This window comes from Chelmon rostratus, chromosome 13 (assembly GCF_017976325.1).
Source record: "Chelmon rostratus isolate fCheRos1 chromosome 13, fCheRos1.pri, whole genome shotgun sequence".
NCBI lineage: Eukaryota > Metazoa > Chordata > Actinopteri > Chaetodontiformes > Chaetodontidae > Chelmon > Chelmon rostratus.
Genome location: NC_055670.1, coordinates 14,356,446 through 14,371,925, shown reverse-complemented (window position 1 = coordinate 14,371,925; position 15,480 = coordinate 14,356,446). Strand labels below are relative to the sequence as shown.

Here is a 15,480-nt window from a genome sequence, read left to right as displayed (position 1 = left end):
TATCACTTATTTATATACAGAATAAATAGTGCAAGAGAAAAGATACAATGCAATGGCATGAAATCTGAGCAACGACACAAAACAGTTTCACATTGATCCAAAATATGAATCTAAACAACTGGATGGTTTAAAAATCAAGCTTAGGTCTTATTTCATGAAAGCGGTATCACATTTGTTAATATTTAGCAATTTCATATATAATATATAAAAAAAGACACCAGTCAGAAATTGCACATGGTGATCACTCCTCTTTGGAATGACTGATAAGTCTTTTATACGCTATCACTCCTCCTCTGTGTCACCTGTCTGATTGTGGGATTAGAAGATATGACACAACAGAAAAAACAGAAGCTTGGCTCAGCATAGATCCAACATCAGATAAAATTTACATTACAAGTACTTTCAGAGGACACAGGCAGAGCCAGACGCTTCAATACTGCATTTTCACTAGTTACTATCTGTAATCTGCGACACATAAAGTCGAATGATTCAGTGATTAAAGTCAACTAATCATTTCACAGAAAGAAAAAAAAGAGCTGACATTTGCCAAGAGAGCAACAGGCTGCTGCACATAGCTTATTTTCAAGAGGCAACACAGCTGATGCTACATATCGTCCAGTAATCGTGACACATGATAGCAGAACACTTGTATGTGTCAACACTACGCAGCTACATGAAAGCATGTGAGTCGCCTAACTGAGGACGAAGAGCTGGACATGAACTAAAAGCCATGATGGATGGGAAAGGTTTCCTCCACAGCACCGGTTTCATAAACACTGAAACAATGACTCATCAGCTTCACATCTTTAAATACAGGACCACTTCACACGATATGAAACACACGCAGTCGCACGCACACATGGGCTCATACGAGCACTTTCCCTAAAGCTGCTATGACCAGGCTTTACAGGCCCCATCAGACAGTGGCTTTAGTGATCCTATGTGCACCCATTAGACAAACTGTGCTCCCCGAGTGGAACGTCTGCGACCGATTTATGACCAATGGCATTATACACGCTTAGCATGAGAGCTTCTGGTCTTTCCTGTGTTATTGTCTTCTTGTTTGATCATTTTATCTTTAGCTTCATCAAGATCTGATCTTATCTTTGCTTTTATCATATCAGATCATTATCTGGTATAATGAGAAACTTGCTGCACAACAGCATCAGGCTTGTAAAATGGGGATGTACCATACCATAGCTAAGGTGTGCTTTCATAATTCCAGTAACATGCTTCCAGTGTCAATAAACATATTTGAGAAATATAAAACGTAAAGTTCACATTCATGAATGAGCTTAACTCACTGACTCATCCACGGAGCCACAGTGGTTAGTCTGAACTTTATCACACTAAAAACGTATTACTTATACTTATAACCACTTGTAACATTTTTAGCTAAATTCTGTCTTCCACTCGGAAATGCACAGTTGAATTCCTGTTAAGTATATGTAGTAACCTTTCCACAGAGCTTTCAACAAACCAGTTTTCTACAATAGTGCTGTAACCTGTGGAAGCTGAGAACTGATTTTTTTTCTAAGTCTGATCTAAATCAACTTAAGAAAGAAAAAAAGTTTTCCCAGGACAATCTTTCTAAATTCCTTAAGATTTTTTTTTTATCTGTGAAAACAGTAAATGTTTGTTGTTGTAATACTCATTTTGGCCACAAGAGGCTGAAGTGCACCGCACATGGGAGATGTTTGTCTTCAGGGCTTTCTGCCAGAAAGACTTTCAAACACATGCTTTACTTTATGAAAAGGTTATATTTTGGCCCAAACCCTGATCTTTTCCTAAACCTAATTCAGTAGTTTTGTTGCCTAAACCTAACCAAACTGTGACTGAAAACTGAAAATCATTTTAAAAAATGAAACTAAGTTTAAAAATTAGTCGGTGAGTTTTGATCCTGACAAATCACCTACCACAGCGTTTTTCACCTTTTTTCACAGATGAAAAAAAAGGCTCTTCTTTAAAAATGCTCCTGACAAATATTCTTTAGCAGCTGGAAAACTTCACAGACAAAAATCCAAGAAATACATATATAATATATATCCTTGCAAAACTATTTTTCACCTGTTCTTAAACACCGTACAGAAAACAGTTTACATCAGACTTAGAGAAAATGGATCACCACTTTTTTTTTTCACTCACCCCTCAGGGCTTCCTTAGTAATAACTATGGAAAAGCACTTGAAAACACTAAAGCTCTAATTATCAGCCTGCACGTGTGTCATTTCAAACGAGTCAGTACCAGTTAGGATGACTTATCCAGTATCCTCTGTGATTGTCAGTTAGCACACTACCTACCCAGCAACACTGTGTTTGCTACAAGATATGGCACAAAAACATCACAATGTGCAACTTTAAGCTTTGGGCACTTAAATGTCTGAGGTAGCAAAATAATCTGTATATACATTATACATATTCTTATTGCATATGGCTGGCTCTTCCTTCAACCGTTTGGTTCAAATTGTTTTACAAGGTGTCTACGTGCAAAGCAGCCACAGACCCCCCCTCCCCCCAACACACACACAATACTTTGGCACTTAAAACAACCTGATTCTGCTCTCTGAGGGTGAACAGTGTGGTTGTGTCCTGAAGAGGGCAGCCTCAGGCAGTTAGAGCAGTTTCTCCCTGTTTGCTGTCCGTCCATCGTGTTGCACCAGCGCCAGCACCGGTGCTGATCTGCAGGGCAACGTATCGATCTAATTTTTGACGTCCTTGATGACAGACAGCTGAGACACAGTTTTCTTGACCCGCAGAGCAGTGAGTCGAGCAGAAGGGTTGGCGTACCAGCACTCTCTCATCAGCTTACCCATCACACGCAGAGCCTGGTGAATCAGCAAGGAGACAGTATTACTTAAATAAAAACCAAAATGTCACTTTATCAACACTACAGGCTGAAGTGTCAGCTTCTTACCTTGAACAATAAATACCAAGAGCTTCGGTTATACGTACCTCAAATCTTCCATTACCTTGATTCACAACAGTAGGTAACGTTTTTGGAATAACATTTTATTTGGTGGCCAAAAATGAATAATGTGATATGTGGGAATAACATCTTAGCACCACGATTCCTGACCACAGCCAATCCTGAGCACCAGATGTTCAGCCACCCAACAAGCGCTTATTTTATATCACGCTGAGGCCTTTAATGTGGTGGTCCTGTAGATCAGTTGTTGTGCTTGATGTCATCCTGTTGCTTTGTTCAGTTCAGTTTGTAGTCAATAACCATGTACATGTAGTTCATGCAGTTCAAACAGACTGTTTCTGTCTTTTTGGCTGTTTTATTCAGTTCTGCACAAGATAGACCGATAAAAGCATCGTTAATAATCTTAAAAGCACAGCAGCCAACAATCTGTAATAAATTTATTTCTCTTTTGGAGGCTTTCAGTGTTTTTATCCAAGACATACTGGACACTAAGCCGAGCACAGCGCGTTCAGTCACCAGCAGGGGGAGCTCCAATGCTTTAGTCAGTGAACATGACCATTCAGGAAAGTGAATTCAGTGTGTGATTTAAACATTCATTCATGCAGCTACTGAACACCACAAAGTACTCTGATTAGTACAGATTCCAAAAAAAGTTGGCAGATGGTGTAAAACATAAACAAAGATTCAGAATAAGCTCATATTAACAAACAAATCAATGAAAGCTGATGATGAAAATCTTTAAATATATTGCATTTCTGCTGTTTTAATTGAGTATATTTTACAATGGATTAGCAAATGATCACATTGTGTTTTATTTATGTTTTCCAGAATGTCCCAATGCTTTTGAAATCACTGTTATGACACATCCAACAGATGTGTCTGTCTCACCTCACAGCTCTGCCACTGGTTGGGAACATTGGGTCTGAGTTTCTGCTCACACACCACCTTCTTCATGTCCTCGATGGTCGGATCAGAAGGCACTAGGTCATAATAAGGCAGCTGGAAATCTTCTTGAAGTCCTGGGAAAAGACAAAGATGGTGGCTGATGATGTAGAGTGTACTAAACATAAGGATGTAAACAACAACTGACTGATACTGGGACAAACTGGGGCAACAACAGTTTCTTCAGTGGTGTCATGCATGTATAGTTTTGATGATGACTTTTCCATTTAATATTTTGTAAATATCAATAAACAAAGTGTGGGTGCGCATGTCATTTAAAGTACCCCGAACAGAGCATCTTCGGGCCAGTTCCCAGAACACTAAGCCCAGCGAGTAGATATCCGCCCGCTTGAATGACTCAAAGCTGTGCATATTGATCGTCTCGTCCAGGATTTCCGGGGCCATGTACCTGAAGAGGGAAAAGTAATTAAGGCTTAATGAAATAAAAGGCGAGTGCTTCAAATATCCTTGACCGATTCGTGAGTAAGTTTGTTGTAAATCTTTGTCCCATCAGAACTGAAAATCCTAAATATGGAGCAACTGCAAAGAAACAAGCCCAGCTCATCACTCTGTACATAAAGAGACTCAAACATCAGATTTTCTAAAACCCAAACTTTCCTTTTTTCCAGCTGCAGTCTGACAAAAATATCCTATATAGGAAACTTTTCAGAGATCTTATGAGTTGTTGACTTTAACACTAGCAGTCGCCAAAATCTAATACAGGGTTTAAATTTACAGGGTTTAAATTTGTTCTGTATAGATCATAATAACATGAATCACTTTACTGTAAGATATGTTTTTGTATGACTCATCATCTCTGCTTCAATCCTTTTTGCTTTCTAATACAAAATAACTTCATGACTTTTGTTCAGCATTTTTCTGAACAGACCTTCAGCCACACTGTTTGCTTCATTACTGCACTGTGTACACACCCGGCTGAAATTACAGACAAACAGCAAATTATCTTAGGAATCACTAGTGAGGCTGAGAGTGCAAGACACAGAGGAAAACCCACTGGATTATGGTTTCTGCCTGGTGCACTCCATGCTGCCAGCCAATTAATTATATTGGCCAAAACTTTGCTGAACACCAAACTCCAGGGGAAGTCTAGCATTTCAAATAAATTGGTCTGAAGTCACTGCAGTTTCACTTCCTGTTCCTATTTTGTGCGTGTTAACCATGTGTTGCCTCGCGATGTAAATCCAACCTCTTGGTCCCCACTCTGTGGTTGGACGGGATGTCGATGGTGTTGCTGCCGGAGTCGTGTTTCACAGCCAAACCCAAATCTGCGATGACTGCTGTGCCGTTCTTCTTAACCAGCACGTTTTTAGACTTGAGGTCTCTGTGAGCAATGGCAGGTTTCCCTAGAAGCAAGAAGGCCACAGAGAAGGCTTTAGGCCCAGAAATGAGCTTTAAATCAGGACACAAATCTTTCATCTTTAAGTGATGAAAGTGACGGAGGTGCAGGATTAATGGATGAATAAAAAACATCTGCGCTCTGTTGTGTAGTAATCTGTCGAGCCGTAAAACGTCATCTAATCAAATGATCACAGCCATCAGTTAAAGTTAATGCTAATGAAATAACACAGTTGACTTGGATTAGGTTTACTGTGTAATTACTGCAAATCAGTCAACTAATAGTTGTTGGCATAAAATTTATCACCAACAAATTTCATCATCAGTTCGTCTTTTAAGCTATTTATCAAGCAAAACACCAAACATCTGCTGTTTTATATGCTGGATGTTCTATATCATAGGAAATGTGTTGTTTTGAGGTTCAAAGTGCTGGTTGTTTATGAACAACAAATCAATTGATCAACAGACAAATTGTTTTGAGGATGCACAGGCTGAATCTGGGTTAAGGTTTATTTATTTATGGCACACAAGCCCCATCATTGGCCAATATGTTCTTCATTCGCCTAATAGAGCCTTACCCTGCGTGCCAATGATTTCCATGTGGAGATGAGCCAGGCCACTGGCTATAGACAAAGCCAGGATGATCATGCCTTCCACAGAGACTGTGTACCTGTTCAGGTAGTCATACAGGGAGCCGTGCTCATGGTACTCTGACACCAACCAGAGCTGAGTCCACGAGCCGTTATCTGCAGCACGCAGCAAATAACACAGTCACATGCTGGCACATTCATCACATGATTATAATGTGACTTTGATGAAGTCCGGTTTGAATCTGTCACCTTTGTTGTCAGCAGCAATGAAGCCCAGGATGTTCTCATGTCTGAGCATGATTGTCTGATAAATCTCAGCTTCACGAAACCACGACCTCTCGTCCCTGGAGGAGAAGATCTTCACCGCCACATCCTCTCCTCGCCACTTTCCCCGCCACACCTCCCCAAACCGACCCTTCCCAATGGTCTCCTGCAGGACTATGGTCCGAGCTATAGTCCTCTGGACCAGCAGTGGCAGACCTGCGAGACACAAAAAAAATTACTTCCACCAGCAAAGACAATGTGCTGATATTCCTATGTAACAATTCCACCGACTCTGTCATCATATCAGTGTCTCCTACCTGATCCAGAGCCAGAGGTGCTCATGTCATAGATCAGATCCTTGAGACATCTGTCAGGTGACATGAGCATCTGGTCGTCCAGAGGCTCCTCTGGGTCCTGCTTATGGGCTCTGCTGTAGGCACAGCGGTGGCCTTGCACAACGAACACACCCAGCAGGATCCCCACACACAACAGGCAGGAGGGCACCAGGATCACCACAGCCAGCTGCAGGCTGCTCCAGCCGGGTTCTTCTGAGGGCCTCTCTGATAAAACACACACACACACATTCAACATGAGAAGGCAGCCAAGACTGTTCGCTTGCCATTGTTCCCTGAAATTGAATTCTTCAGACAGAGAATCAGTGGACCAACTCACTGAGCTCCCTGTGATTATTGCACCCTCTGGTGGTCATTGTTGATTATGGCATTGAGTGTGGGTTAGGGTTAGAGGGTGGACTGAAATCATCATCTCAAGAGGGCATTATATCATCACCGGTGGATAACTCCCGCTGAAATATGCTGATGTACTGGATTTCAGAAAACACATGTCTGACCTGAACACCAGCTCAGCAAAATGAAGCCATCAATGTGTCGACAATCTTAAAATTTAGAGAGATGGAAATTGTGCATTTGGCAGACGCAAAGTTACGTCTGCCCATAAATGTCATGAATCAAAGCTAATAAAGAGATGCAGAGGCAGAATCTCTTGGTGTCAGTACACATTCCTCCAAAAAGGCTTCTTCATTTAAAATAAGTGACACACACTGATGGAAAACAAGTGCACCACGAGGCCTTGTAATAAATTGAGGGTTTGGCAAAACAAGGTAACCTGACATTTCCGTCTCTGACCTTCATTCTGTCCGTGGGTGGACAGAAGAGACCTGGACACAACAAAAATAGCAGAGCTGGTGGGCGCAGTGATAATATGAGATTTTAAGACATGCACAGTGACCACTGGAGCAGCACTGTGGCACAGTACTACAATTAAATGGGAGGTCTGGGGAAATACAAATAATTTGGTAATTATGTGCCTCACTTTGGAAGACACTCACTTGATTTGGCCAACTCAGATTACTGTAGCCACATCAGGAATGAATAACTCTTTCAACTAAAACGCAGGCATGTGAATATTGTTACAAAACAGACTCAAAAAATACAAAACTTAATAAGGCGGTTCCAACTTTCCATCCTCTGAAATCCCCGAAGCATGAAATGTCCTCACCAGAAGTGACTCAAACATGCAACATCTGCAGATGACCCAATGTGCAAGGCAGCACGTCGTGAACTAAACCACAGTTTCTTAAGACATCTTTAGCCTTTTACCTAAAAAACATATCCTGCCATGTGTTTGACTGGAGCTCAGCAGACATGGTGCAAAACAAGACCCTCCTCTCCTCTGGCCCAGTGGCAAAAGACCTTCCACAAACTGCAAGTGTTCTTTGACTTAGGTGACTCTGCATGGGTCTCGGCTGTAATCGCTGCAGTCGTTGACACAACATCTCAATAAGTGTTTGGAAATTAGGGATAGAAGGACACAGAAAGTATCCGTGTTAAAGGACAATGCAGCTGCACAAAACAACAAGCCACTACCTTCAGTAAGTTCACCTCAACAACTCACTGGATGAACTCACGTGCTGATATTTAGCAGAGCAGCGGAATAGATTGATTCTAGTGTCCCCATTCACAGTCAGCTCCATCACAGCCTGAGGGCCCTCATCAACAGTCTGCAGCGCTTTACGCTTTAAATCTCCTGCATCACCTCCACATTTAATGACAGCAACCATTGTCTGACAATGCTGTCTAACTGTTTTGGGTGAATAAATCAGTGGGGAGGGAAACACAGTTTTTTCTTTCACTTGGTGTCAAAGATTATGAACGGACTGATGTTGATTTAGCACTGTGACCAAAGTAAATATTGTCAAAACTTTAAACATTCAGGACAAAGTACAGATAGGGTACATATGCAATTCGGGTGTCCCACCTGAATGGATTTGTTTAATGTTTTTTTTTTTTGTCTTTACTATTCATACCTTTAAAAAGTCTGTGTGCAAAATTAGAGCTGAAACAGTTAGTTGATAAATCAGCTAGCTGATTGGCAACACATTTGTAATTAAACTAATCTAAATCCAACCTTTCTGATGTGAAATATTTGCTGGTTTCCATCCTCCTGTGCAAAAATAAACTGAATATATTTGGGTTTTGGACCGTTGGCTGAACAAAACAAGACAACTGAAGATCTCACCTTGGCCTGTTGGATAATGAGACAGGCATTTTTAACTTTTCTCTGATATTTCATAGAATGTTTAATCACTTAACTGAGGAAATAATTGGCAGATTATTGAAAATAGTTGGCCAGATCGGTGTATTCCTGAGAAATTCCACGGACCAGAAAAAGGGATTCATTTAAGTGTTTGCAAGCATTAAAATAAATATCAATGCATATAAAAATCACATGATACAACTGTCAATCTGTTAAAGGGAATCCAACACACAATTTAAACCAGGCCGGTTCCCAATATTGAGAATTATAATGCAGCTACAAAGGCTTTATTTTAATCAATATTTTCTTAAGGACAATGTCATTAATTAGAACTGGATATGTTACAAATAAACAGAAAAAAATCCCCATACAATACTTTAAACATTAGTCTATGTGGTGCAGCAGCGCACCATGCAAAACCACTATGAACCACCATGCTAGGTGTAACTCTAACCTCCCAGAGTTTTCCACTGAATTGTATATCCACAGGTGCAAGTAATCCCCCTCTGCTTTAAGGCCACCTTCCACCCAGCAGAGCCACGAGAGGCTCTTAACTTGCAGTGGGACTACATGGCTGACAAAGTCGTATTTATTTATAAATCAGGGGAGGGAGGAGGAGGATCACTAACCGCCGTCCCTTTGCCTCTGCCAGATCTGTTATGTCACAGGATCTAGTAGGATCAGCATCCACCTCGTCTAGCCAGGGCCAGAATGAGTGGGAAATCCCTCGCTGATTGGGCTGGTGTTGCTGTCGAATGAATACTGTAACTACTGAGCAATGTGTCGTTAACTGACTGTCTGACGGGATTAATCAATCTTTCCTCTGCTTCATATATTTGTCTCTATATATCAAAATATCGGTCTTTATCGGCCTAAATTAGAATACATTCATCAAAAAAAGACAGAGATGGAGACGCGTTGGAAAGCATCACACTGGCTGTACCTGGATGCAGGTGCAGAGTCTCATTGTTGCAGAAGTCGGTGAAGCAGCAGTTCCTCTTGGAGACATTTCGGGAGCTGTAGCAGAAGACCTGGCCCTTCATCTCTGAGGGCGACAGGCAGGACTTGACGGTCTCCTCCTTCCCGTCAATCAGCATCACAGAGTTCCAGCAGGCGCCGTCCGCGGTCGTCTCGCAGGTGTGGTTGGCACACAGCTGGCACACACACTTCAGACCTGAAACACACCGCAAGATGGTGAGATAACCTGCTTCCTGGCAGACGTCTGTTCAATCAATCAATTCACTGATTTGTAAAAGTGCTTCCACAAAGTGTGTTGCTTAGTTTTCCTGGGATCCACACAAGAACAACAATAAAAAAATAGAATAAAAAAATCACAGCCTCAATAAGACAAAAAAGGTAAAAAGGTACCAAAACAGCAACAACAAAATTACATCTACTGTATGTGAGATTTATCAAACTATGTTTCAGTGACTTTTTAGAAGAATATTTGTTTTCAATTATGTTGGAGGGAAGCATATTCCAGGCAGAAGAACCTCAATAAAGAACAGCTCTCATCATATAGTTTGTTCATAGACTTGGTACCAGCAGGTGACCAAGACTCACCTGGTCACAATATATGCAAGCTTTTCACAAAAGAAGCTTGGTGTCCACAGTTAGCCAAGATATTCTTTTATACATCTCAACAACAGCGTAGAGTTGATGATGATGATTGGGCAGAACTCCAGGTGTGACAGAACAAGTGACTGAACAGCATCAATCACAACACAGGGTGGAATATATGCAGAACATTCCCTTGAAACAGCGATGCCCTTTCCCACCTTGGAGAAATTGTAATCAATCTGGTCATACAGTAAGTTATCTGATTTAATGGAGGGTAATTTGGTTTTGGAGACTTGCTGAACTGATATCACATCTATAGACAAGAGCAGTGGTGTTAGTGAGAACACTCCCACTGCCAAATGCATTTACTTTTGCCAATGTTCACCACTAATTTGCTAATTTTCACCCCTTCATTAATGGTCCGTAACTGGAGTTTCATTCACAAAACGTCACAGCCTGTGGTCTTTAACTCTTTAGGAGCACGATTCTCCTGTTATGTAAGGAGCTCCATGCTTTTGAAGGGCTGGAGGTGGAGGAACCAGAGTAATGCCTCTTAGTTTAACACCCAGATAATCTTGTATTCTACTTGGAGCTGCTGTCATGCTTTGTTTGATAAGACTGTGGGTGACTGATGAGCAAGGCTGCACTGCTCGCTTACTGGAAAAGCCTGGAAATAAATGGTAAGAATACTACATGTTATACAATCAAACTATTTTAATACACATAGTAGCTCAAATGTATAACTGCTTATGATAAGGTAAGTAAAGGTCTCTACAATGTCCAAGTATAAACTATATTATAAAGGTGTAAAAATATTTATCTTGAACTTCATCGGCAAAACAATAACTTTGAAAATGTGAAGCATTTTTGAAATTTTGGCTTATGTTAATGGGTGTTTGTCACATATTAAGCTGATTCCCAACAAGTCCTCATGAGTCCTGACAGTTGTGGAAGTGACCATGAAGCTGGATGGACAGGAATAACAAAACACAAAGACATCACATAACACAAAACACAAAACTCAAAAGTCATACAGTCTGATTTTAACTTGAAATTGGTAAACTTTAAAACCTAATAAATCGGCCAGTGGCAATTCTGACCACTTGGGGCCTGGAAGTGGAGCAATCTAAGCATGTACACTGAACATGTATTGCAATACTCTCTCCAAGAAGGACAAAAGCATAAATAAGGTTATTATCTTGGCACATAACAACAGACAACTAGATCAATTTCACAACTGGAAACAACAACATCTGGACCCTTTCTTGTGATGGTGGTCAAAGTTCATGAACAAAAGTGACGCCAACTTTCATCAACTCCTCACAGAGGTGTGTCATCCATGTAGCACTCAAAAAACGTGGGGCTAATTATATAAAAAGAGAACAGGATGGGGCCGAGGATTTATCCCTGGGGCACTCCACAGTGAAACTTTCCTATTAAACAGGTGTGTAGAGAAACATTTAAAAGCCGTCAATACCCGATAGTGTTACAGCTCATCGACAAAGATGGAGTGATAAATACTTCAAAAGGAGAAGCTGCATTGTTCTTAAGGCAACACAACCCATGAAAAAAAATGTAATTCCACCTCTCAATGCTATCTTACTTCCCGACCCTGTTTCTTTGTACACTGGAGCACTACAGGAATGCAATTTTGTTTCACTTTACACTGAGTACCATATATAGAGATAATGGCAAGATAATGGGTAACTAGAGCTTATAGCACTCAGTCCTAAGTCCATTTGTACTGTAAAAGGGGTCACAAACATACATGTTCAGTTTTTTTAAACGTCTAAGCAATCTCCTATAGCAGCTGGGCACTTTAGTTTTTAGCAAATGTTACTAACAAAGGAATAAATTGCATCTAGTGCACCCGTGAGTATATACAGCAGAGCCGAAGTTTGACTTAAAATAACAAACAATAAAGGAACATGTCGCACAGCATAGCAGTGTGGTGTATATTTTAACAGGATACATTTTAATTGGATTCATTAATATTTAGACAAATACAGAATATCACCAACATTATCTTTAACAGGACTTTGTAAAGGCAGTAACACACACCTCTTGCCAAAATTCAGCAGGTCAAAAAAGAAATCAGGACTTCAGCTCAGGGGAAGCTTTACTGAAATGTGACTAAAATATTTTTTACCGGGGAGTTGCTTGGCAACAACTCTCAAGGTTTTTAATTAAGTTTGAATATACTAGTTTTGTAACTGGTCTTTTTTTGAGCAGATGAATGACTGGGGATTGCTGTATGTGTTGAAATGCTTCTTTATTGCAGCATGGTGGCAGGGAAGTGATGTATTACAAATATAGATTTTTTTTTCTCCAGTGTTTTGCATTAAGAGAAACAACAGGATTGTTTTGGTGAAGAGGTGCCATAACAACAAAACTGTGATCGTTTTTTTTAAAAAAAAACAGAAAAAAACATGCTCAAAACATGGCATCCAATTAATTTGATGGTGGTAAAAAAAAAGCTATTTAAACAAATATTAGTATAACATTTTAGTCTGTTTACTGCTCATTTCATTTATGTCTGGTCATAGATGTTTAGTATTATATACTCATCAGATCTATTAGACTTACAGTCTAATATGACACTGTAACAAAGTTGGGCAACTGTTGCCTCTGTAAAATTTCCCACCTTACATTCACACATCCCTACATCTCACAGCTGCATTTCCCACCCTCGCTGTTTCTATTTTTGTGCCTCTACGCTGGCGACAGCTGTGGCTGGAGGAGTTATGTTTTCAGGTTGTCCCTCCCATGCTCATGATCGCGATATCTGAGGAACGCCTTGATGGAATTTCTTCAAATTTGCACATACGTAATTTCTGGCCATTTCTGGGCACCATCGCTCAGGTGTCCACCGTGAAACTGATTGTTTAGATCTTCTATGCTGCCAGGTTAAAAGTGTGTGTGTGAAGCATCCATGTTTTACAATTTGTAGCTTCTTTGCAGCACCATGCATATTTGAAGCACTGTAATTCACCACAAGCTCTTTGGTTCTGCAGATATTGAGCTTGAGGTGGTTGTCGCTGCACCATGTGATGAAGCTCTCTATCAGTCCTCTGTGCTCCTCTGGAAAAAATAGTCTCTAAGAGAAGACAGCATGTTTCTCACTGGAAATTATTCACTGGAATCATACACGTCAATATAGTGAAAACTTCCACTTCACCAACAAATACACTTAATGCCTTTTATTAAATTCCTTCTAAGTCTTCACCACCGATATGATGTGAGTCTGGACAAAAAAAGGATGTAAATGCAACTTTACTGGTTGGCACTTTGGTAACTTTGAGGTGGCAATTCTAGTTATGACATGCAGCATCTTTTGATGTGACTTCATATTGATTTTGGATTCACATCTGCACATTTTGACGCAATGAAAGAGCCACAACAAGCAAAACAAACTGAGAATACTAGCGAATGCAGCTGAAGTTGAACAGCAGAGTTCAGCAACAGATTGCTTTTGCTTTTGTAGCTGTTTGTCCTAAAGGGCGCGAAGAACTACGTTTCTGCATTGTGGACACGGTTTTGTAGACAGAGCAGTTAGAAGCTCAACCCAATCAGTGACTTTGAGGAATCTTATCTTAAATCAAATACTCTGCATATTTCCACACATCCTGGAACGTGTGCACGTTTCCTCTCATTCTCCAAGAACTCTGATCAGGTTCGAGTAGCTCTGCAGCTCCCCGCAGTTACTCACTGATAAATTATTAGAAAATGCATCTACTCCTCAACTTAAAAGTACAACCAAAGTTAGTCATTTAGGACTGAATTCCTCCTCTGAGATGCTCTAAAGCAGGTATGAAGGGATAAACAATTCTTAACAACCTATTAAGTAAATATTTAGATGCAGTTCCAGTTAAGAGAAGTATAGTGCTGAGAGGCTTGTACTTTTGTTATGCAACACAATACTAGAATATCCTTTAACTGAATATCACAGCCTGAGGATGGCCACTTGCTATAACTGATGACGGTTGCAATAAATGATTATTTTCATTATCGACCTATCTGATGATTATTTTCTTGAATCATCTTTATAAATGTAAATGTAAGAAAATGATGAAACATGCAAATCACACCATCCTGCAGCCAAAGGTGAAGTCTTCAAAGTGCTTTTTCTGTGTGTCCAGCAGTCCAGAACAAAAAGATATTCAGTTAGTTGTCATGTATGACAACTGAAAACTGCAAATCCTCATATTAATAAAGCTGGTACCAGAGAATGATGAGTATTTTTCTTCTTTTAGTTATAAGGTAAGCCAGTTTGAACATTAAGCCAACACACTGTCTCTGAACACCTTCTGCCTCGCAGGTGACCTCACGTGGAAAAACAGGTTGCTTGTAAGAGCAAACTTTTTTACTTTCCTTCTTTGCATTGAGAGCTTTAACAATCAAAGAAATTAAGCCTAATAAAACATTAATTATATGTGTGTTTAGTAATGTTTGCCTGAACAAATGTGACTTTTCGAGCTTGTATCGGTATCTAGTAGTGTATCCCTCACGGTTAAATGAACTTCATTCATGCTGCTCTGTGACATAACACATAATTCTTGAAAACAGTGGAAACTGCTGTCTGAGAATCCAACATGGGCGATTTGAAGAGTCAGCTGAACTATTTCTCCCGCTTACGCACAAAACCACAACATGAGCGTTTCAACAAGTCGCACAAAAGTGCAGAACAGTGTAATTAATCTGCGGGATGAATGCATGAATGCAAAGTGAGTGAGCGCAGGCTGTCAGCCACTGTACCTGCAGTCAGCTGGGCGACGGACAGAAAGATCAGCGCCGCTCGAAAGCGCTGCTTCCCGGGACGAGTCATGGCAAGAGCGGCATCTGCTCCCTCTCTCCGACCGCACCGTTCACGCAGCTACTCTACGGAAAACACGACGTCGCACATCGCGGTGAAGTCCACGCACACCGCACAAGCGCCTCGCGGTGAGTGCGGGGAGGAAGCTGGAAAACGCAGCCGCCGGCTTTGCTCCGCCTCTGTTGACTGGGATTAAGAGGATTAGCGCTGCAGACCTCTGATAAAGACATGTGAATGAGAGCCAGGGAGAAAGTGTGTTGCACATCCATTTAAGAGCTGCAGGTCCAGCAGAACGCCACCTCCCTGCCTGCCCATTGAATATGGAAATGTCTTCAATTCGCGGAGTTATTTTAAGTCCTTGCTGTGCAGGGGAAATAGGTCAAATTGTTCCATTATGCTCAGTTTTGTAAGGATATTGAAAATTACAACTAACTACAAAATTACAGATCAAGTTGCATACAACAAATAAACCAG

The 15,480-nt window shown here is 40.7% G+C and overlaps 1 protein-coding gene across 1 annotated transcript; it reads right to left on the bottom strand.

The window, feature by feature from the left end:
• Positions 1-2,650: 2,650 nt before the first annotated feature.
• Positions 2,651-15,050, bottom strand: LOC121615788 (activin receptor type-1C). Its single transcript, XM_041950223.1, has 9 exons — positions 14,949-15,050; positions 9,577-9,807; positions 6,395-6,637; positions 6,063-6,293; positions 5,802-5,969; positions 5,075-5,231; positions 4,152-4,276; positions 3,814-3,944; positions 2,651-2,824 (listed from the first exon to the last, which is right to left on the bottom strand). The coding sequence occupies exons 1-9, from the start codon at positions 15,016-15,018 to the stop codon at positions 2,699-2,701; spliced, it is 1,482 nt and encodes a 493-aa protein (XP_041806157.1). The 5' UTR covers positions 15,019-15,050; the 3' UTR covers positions 2,651-2,698.
• Positions 15,051-15,480: the final 430 nt, after the last annotated feature.

Bases quoted from the DNA above. Each gene is read 5' to 3' on its own strand.
- LOC121615788 (XM_041950223.1), bottom strand. From the start codon at position 15,018: ATGACTCGTCCCGGGAAGCAGCGCTTTCGAGCGGCGCTGATCTTTCTG. The intron at 9,808-14,948 runs GTACAGTGGCTG...GGTGTGTTTCAG, and splicing joins CGTCGCCCAGCTGACTGCAG to GTCTGAAGTGTGTGTGCCAG. The intron at 6,638-9,576 runs GTACAGCCAGTG...GTGTTTTATCAG, and splicing joins GACTCTGCACCTGCATCCAG to AGAGGCCCTCAGAAGAACCC.